The 7,145-nt window shown below is 43.0% G+C and overlaps 1 protein-coding gene across 1 annotated transcript in view; it reads left to right on the forward strand.

The window, feature by feature from the left end:
• Positions 1–5,351, forward strand: part of LOC118315765 (homeobox protein DBX1-B-like) — a 5,739-nt gene extending 388 nt beyond the window's left edge. The window contains exons 1-4 of the mRNA XM_035643315.2: positions 1–169; positions 553–636; positions 4,321–4,523; positions 4,613–5,351. The exon at positions 1–169 is cut by the window's left edge and continues 388 nt beyond it. Coding sequence (XP_035499208.2) covers positions 1–169; positions 553–636; positions 4,321–4,523; positions 4,613–4,945 — 789 coding nt within the window. The 3' untranslated portion in view covers positions 4,946–5,351. The remainder of the gene's footprint in view (positions 170–552; positions 637–4,320; positions 4,524–4,612) is intronic.
• The last annotated feature ends 1,794 nt before the right edge of the window (positions 5,352–7,145 follow it).

Below are 7,145 nucleotides of genomic sequence, written 5' to 3' on the forward strand. Positions count from 1 at the left end.
GTCAGCTACGACCTCCAGCCCCGGACCCTCTCCTCCGGGGGCCCGGGGGCCGCTCTCCCGCTCGGCCCCCGGGTCCCGGGCCCCTGCGGCTCCCCGCGGACCGCCTGCCCGGACCCGGGCTACCTGAAGTTCGGCGTCAACGCGATCCTGGCCCCGTCCACACGGAGCGGTGAGTGTGGAGGAAATATGATGTAATATACAATACAACAGTTGCTTTGAGCAATAAACAATCACACAATGATTTCATCATGATTCATTATTATCATAATACTTTTGAATGATATCAACTTTTTTTCTCCAGAACTTTTGATGCCACTCATTAGCATATGCATCATATCATAATATTCAATATTAATAATTATTAGAAATATAATGACTTTGTTGAAAGTGCATCAGACATACTGCTTATTAGAGGTGTTACTGTATTTGTTAGTAAAATATGAATCATAATGTGATCGGCAGCTTTAATTGGTGCATGATGTTTCAACTTTTTTCTGTTTGTGATATTTCTGTGGACGTGAATATTCAGTTTGTTCTGTTTTCCTGCTTCAGTCCAGAGTTTTCAGAACAAGTCTTTCCCTCTGCCGTTCTTCGACGGAGCTCTTCATCCGTTCATCAGGGCCACGTACTTCACAGGTGGGTGGACCTTTATGTATTATTATAATTATGAACAGTTACACAGACAGACCATAATCATTTATGTGTAACTTGATGTTTCCTCCCTTTTTTTATAAGAGAGAAAACATTTACGTCTGTTAGTTTGTGAATCACTCACCTGAGGATGTTGGAGGTCAGAATCCATCTTTCACAGAGGAACATAGAATATTACAATAACACTCTTATTATTACTCATAACACATTGATCATTTGTGATTTGCCTTAATGCAATTACATCAACACGTAGTCACTTTACACGTTACTTTTGCAAAAAGAAAAAAGGGGATTTGAGAGAAAATAGGACTGAATATGCTTAATAATAAAAATGTCTTCTTTCAAATTTAAATATTGTTATAGTCTAACAGACCTTAATATATCTGCAGGGATTGATGCATATTAATATCAGTTCTCTGCCTTTCATAGTTCACTTTCTGTACTTCAAACAAAAACTTCATCCAGTGGGATTTTAATTTGTCAAATCACACGTTAATATTTTATTTTCATTAAATGTTTTTGCTTGATCTTTTATCTGATTAGTTATTATTGTCACTCAGAGATTTGTCGCATCAATTTGTAGGTTAATCACTTTAAAACAAGTAGAATTGAGAAATCACAAGATTTTAAAAAGGTTCACGAACTCTCGGTTCCACTTCATGAGACTCAGTTCATCCGACACCTTCACATTCAAGGATCAAACTTAGACATTTATATATGAATTCATTAATAAGTGGAGCTGCAACCAACTAACTAATTAAACTGTCGATAACTTTCTGGATTAATCAGATTAGTTGTTTGGTTCATAAAATGGTGAAAAATGTCGATCGGCAAAAAAACCAAGACGATAAAACTGAATGTGAAAATATTCACATGGAAGAAGTTGAAATCAGAGAATTTCGACTTTGTTAACCGATGAATATAAAACAGTTGTCGGTTCATTTGGAGGCCGATGACTGATCCGTCAACTGTCAAGTTGATGCATGTGATTAAAATGAGACCTTGATGAAACAGATCGATTTCCTTCTGGTGGAAGTTCACCTCATCAGACGCTCGGGGAACAACTCAGACGAGTTCTGTGGCTCCGCTCAGCGACTGACTGCTGACATCAGCACCAGTTTGTCCTGATCTACAAATTAGTCCAGTTCGTCGCGCTTGGAAATATATTTGGTGGCGTTTGTCACGGTCTAAATGTGAGGCGGGCATCTTCCCAGCTCAGGAGCCCCCTTTTCCCACCGAGCCCCCCCCCCCCCAGGGCCGGCCCACAAAGCCCCCCGAGCACCGTGACCAAAGAGGAGCCACACACACACACACACACACACACACACACACACACACACACACACACACACACACACACACACACACACACACACACACACACACACACACACACACACACACACACACACACACACACACACACACACACACACACACACACACACACACACACACACTTGCTCACAGGATCAGATTCACACGTTTGAAGCTGGGTTTTCATTCCAATATTGACCATTGTTGAATTCTAAAATAGAATAAAGTACATTTTGTTGAACATCTGGAATAATTGCCTACAAACAGCTGTATGACAGTGAACAGCTCGAACCGGGGACGTTCTCTAAAACGCTTAACGTGACTTATTGTTGCTAAAGCAGCGATCAATAATCGCCAGATTTCTCTCAGATATGCTTCTTCATGAACACTTAACACTGTTAAAAAATGTATATATATATATATATATATATATATATATATATATATGTAATTATGGACGTTATCTCAAATTAAGGGTTTTCCTGTTTTATAAGGAAAAGGCTGATGCAAGATAACGTCCTTAATTATAGGACTTCAGGTTAGATTTTTTTTTTTGACAGGTGTCAGTGTTTATGACGAAGCATATCTTCTTCTCCCCCCCCCAAAGATCTGTTTATTGAAAACTTTTAAGATACGACAGAAATTGAAATACAAAGTTCAAAAAGTATATAAAAAAATACAATAAAAAACAAAGAAAACCCCAAAAACAGACAAGTTGATTAAAACTCGAACAAAATAATAACTAAGTCAAATAATAGTAGAAGGTTGGTCCACAACTCAACGAGGATCTTAAAGCTACAGTGTGTAATATCTAGAAGAACTTATTCACAGAAATATAACAAATTTTCCATAACTATGTTCATATAAGAGTTAAATATAGTCACGAGGTGGACCGACCTCCGTGTGAGTCTCCATGTTTCTACGTCCTGTTGAACACGGTTGTTGAACTGAACGGTTCCAGAACACGTCGCGTTCACGCTGAATTTTCAGACGCTGACGGAAACAGGAAGTGGAATCAGCGGCGCGCCGCCATAAAGTGTCCCCTGTCGGTCGCTCAGTTGGTTGCGGTCTGGAACTTTTACCACCAGATGCCGCCAGAAAATTACACACTGGGGCTTTGAAACGAGTCAGAGATTTGAACGCCCGTTCAATATGTTCCAGATCTCTTTCCAGTTTACCAGAATTGAGGATTTCTTTAATCCACGTGATATGTGCTGCAGATTTCCACCTAAACAATATTAAGCGTCTGGCTAACGGCGCAGTAAAAGAAATAAAGCTTTAGCTTCTTGAGAGGAAATGCTGTGGGCGGAGATACACCCAAGATAATAATGAACTAATACCCGAGAGATATTTTGTGATTATTGATCTTTTACGTCCAGGGTTTTAAGAAGCGTCCCGCGTTTCCTCTGCAGACCCGAGTGAAGCCTCCACATTGTGGCGACCCTCCCTCTAATGGGCCTGTAATGGAGCGGCCCGTCTCCACTCAATTCATTACAACACAATCACCTTCCTCCGTCCATTCGCAGCCTGTGACAATCCCCCTTCATGCTCCATTAGCGTCAGTGTGAGCCCCCGCGGCTCATTAGCATATCGGCTTCTGTTTCCACCGGCTCGACAAATTGGGGGCTTTTTGTAATATCGACTTTCGGAGGCCTCGGGGGAGAGAGAGAGTCTCCGAACAGGAAGACAGTGGCGGACTCTTTGGCTGTTTGAGGGGGCAGGGGCGGAAAAATGAAGAGGGGCACCTAACGCAGGACACGGGGCCCCAACAACACGCAAGAACCGAATCGTACCGATTTGGGCACGTCATCATGTGTCCTCACCTGTAGGAGAATCGTGTACAGCACTGCTCACATGTTCCCTACTGGAAAGGGCAACCCTGATTGGGCACTGTCATGTAGGGGAGGCATAGAGGGCGGGAAGGGCACACATATAGGGTACGTCATTTAGGACTCGTTTTTCTTCTTCTTCAGATAAAATGTTTTTGACTCTTGGTTCCGGGGTTAGAACATTTTATATATATGGGTTTTATGAAACGTCAATGGGTGAGTGAATTGGGAAATTCACTTGTGCAACTGGAGCCGTTCAAAAAAGTGGGCGGTCACTGTTGAGCTCTACGCAGGTTGTCACAACGTAACGTGAGAATAAGTGAAAACCGATCGCACGAACGTCAACATTACGAAAGGAAAACTTTTGGGCGACTAAGGAATAAGGATATATATACATGAATAAGGGAATTTTGAAATGTCCCTCAAGTGCCCATTTACATTCACTTTTTAATTTCAGTAATTGGATGTCAACGACTCGTGCTGCTTATTAAATCTTACGCTCTGGTATTTTTGGTCCCTCCAGCCTCCTCCTCTGTGATTCCCGTCCCGGGAACCTTCTCGTGGCCGCTGGCCCCCAGGGGGAAGCCCCGGAGAGGCATGCTGCGGCGGGCCGTGTTCTCCGACCTCCAGCGGAAGGCGCTGGAGAGAACGTTCCAGAAGCAGAAGTACATCAGCAAACCGGACCGGAAGAAACTCGCCGGGAAACTGGGCCTCAAAGATTCGCAGGTGAGCGACGAGCGCGATTTGGTTTTCGTCAAATTTGCTCTGATCGCGTGCTTGTAGGGATCCTGACGGGTCCTTTTGTCCCGGCGCAGGTGAAGATCTGGTTTCAGAACCGCAGGATGAAGTGGAGGAACTCCAAGGAGCGGGAGCTGCTGTCCACGGGCGGCTGCCGGCAGCAGACCCTCCCCACCAAGACCAACCCGCACCCGGACCTCACCGACGTGGGCAGCGGCCACGGGCCGGACAGGCCGGCGCCCGCTGGCCGAGAGCAGCTGGACAACCAGCAGTCACATCTTCACCACCACCACCATCATCACCATCGTCGTCGTCATCATCATCATCATCACAATGCTTCGTCTCCGTCAGACTCCAGCAAACAGTCGGAGCTGTCGGAGTCCGACGGCGAAGAGATCACCGTTTCCTAAGAGTTCGGTCGAAGATTAAAACTGTGAAGAGAAACTGTCGACGCAGAAGAAAAAACATGTCTTTCGTTCAAAGCTGGTGAGAGGAAGTGAATTCCAGCTGTTACACCTCGTGCCATGTTCCTGTACAGTGTCTTTATATCACATTTCTATGTGCCTCAGTGTATCTATATATAAATATACAGTAAATAAGGTTTTAGATTTTAATATTTGTAGATTGAAATTTTTTAACAAATTGTTCTTTCCGTGTATATTTGTAACATTTATATTTTCTCAAATAAATCTTACAAAAGTGTCAAGTGGTGTCGACGTTCAGTGTCTCACTGATCTTAAAGATACTGAAGCGTTAGAATTATATACTATATTTACATTTTACGTCAAATAAATTACGTTCATTTTCTTCATTCAAGTTCTATATGTTTGGTTTACTTGTTTTCTTTGTAGTTATTTATGATACTTCATGGTTCACCTAAAATATCAATCCTCAATTACATTTCTTGGTCATAAATGTTTGATAACAGCATCTTACGAAACATTGACAGATTAAAATATAAATATATATTGGGTGATGTATCTGTATCAGCGCCAAAAATTCCATCAGTCGGACGCTCGGTAAACCAAACCAGATTGCACACTTGTAGATATGAGTCCACTAAATGGGAAAAACCATGAAAAATCTATGGAATTGTCCCTCGTCTCAAAATACTTTTATAAAAGGGATTAAAGCATTTTTTAAAGCATTTTTTCCCCGGGATCCGCCTCTTTGTTTAGATCCACATTAACATTTACTGGATTCTTTCTTGGTCCACGTTCCGTCCTTCCACCGAGTTTCATGGAAATCTGTTCTGTAGTTTTGTGTAAAATCCTGCTGACGAACAGACGTACAGGGGTGAACACATAAACCTTGTCGGAGGTGAATAAATCAATAAATAAATCTTAATAAAATTACCACTCGGTGGATTGTTAAAAAAACAAAACAAGACTTTATTGCCATTTTCCACTATGGATTATACAAGGAGAAGCTGAGAGCGACAATGAAAAGACTAGAATTAAATACAAAAACAACGTTTGTCCTTTACTCGACATTCAGCTACGGAACAGACGACAACAACACGGGGCCGTCGCCATCTTCTTCATCTTCATCATCATCAGAGAAAATAAACAATGACTTAATTAAAACAGCAGCTTTTGTTAATGCAAAAACTTTATTTACATGAGTAAATTAAAAACTATCGCTGCCTTCATGCCATGCTCCTTTAAAACAGAGTGGTGACGGGGCCACGGTCGGAAAAAACATGTTCCACCACGGTTGGTTGACGAGCTTTACGGTGGCGGCCATGTTGGCTCTACAGTCCTGTTAAATAACGGATGAACGGAGGAGGAGGAGGATGATAGATACAGTATATGTACAGCCTGACGCCGACCCACCGCACTGAAACACACCTGCACACGCGCCTCTGCTCCGACTTCCCGGGCGAAGCACCTCCACGACGGATTCTCGACCGGAAGAGCTCCGCAAGGTTTGGGATCGCGAGGAGGAAAATCCTTTTTTCTCTCTGGAGGAAGGAAAAACCTTAAAACCACTGAATTTAGACAATCGCTTTATTAGAAGGCCACAACATTTTTGTCCGGGACAAGTTTTCCTTTCGACGGCGACAACAACAACGACACAGTTGTGGTTCTCGGAGCCTCGTCAGGAGAAGCAGAAGAAACGACGTTGGTGTTTGTCGCTGTGTAAATGCTGCTCAACTTATTTTTCATGGTTTTTAAATCAAGTGCCGGAGCGTCGAGCCCATTTCCCCTCGCATTCGCCATTTTGGAAACGTTCACTCGACCGACGCAAAACAACTTTTCTGTGACGATCCCAAAACCCTGTGGATGATTGTTTCCAACTGACAAACTGACAAACTGTTACCTGGACAGTGTAGGAGAGAGTTCAGCATCCGGCCACACGGGGGCGGCAGCGACAACATACTGCATTTACACAGCTACAAAAAGAAAGTGACGTCAGCTCGTTGCGGTGGCGTTCGTCCAAACAGCAGCGGTGGCAGGTTCATCAGAAAGAAAAGTTCCTTTTTACATTTGTTGTTTTTTTTCCCTTCAGCCACAAGAGAAGCGCTTCATAACAGTTATAAGAGGTTAATTACTTTTAAATATGTACAAACACACCGTGCGGAGACTAAAACAGGACGAGGAGGAGGAG

This window comes from Scophthalmus maximus, chromosome 7 (genome assembly GCF_022379125.1).
Source record: "Scophthalmus maximus strain ysfricsl-2021 chromosome 7, ASM2237912v1, whole genome shotgun sequence".
Taxonomy (NCBI): Eukaryota; Metazoa; Chordata; class Actinopteri; order Pleuronectiformes; family Scophthalmidae; genus Scophthalmus; species Scophthalmus maximus.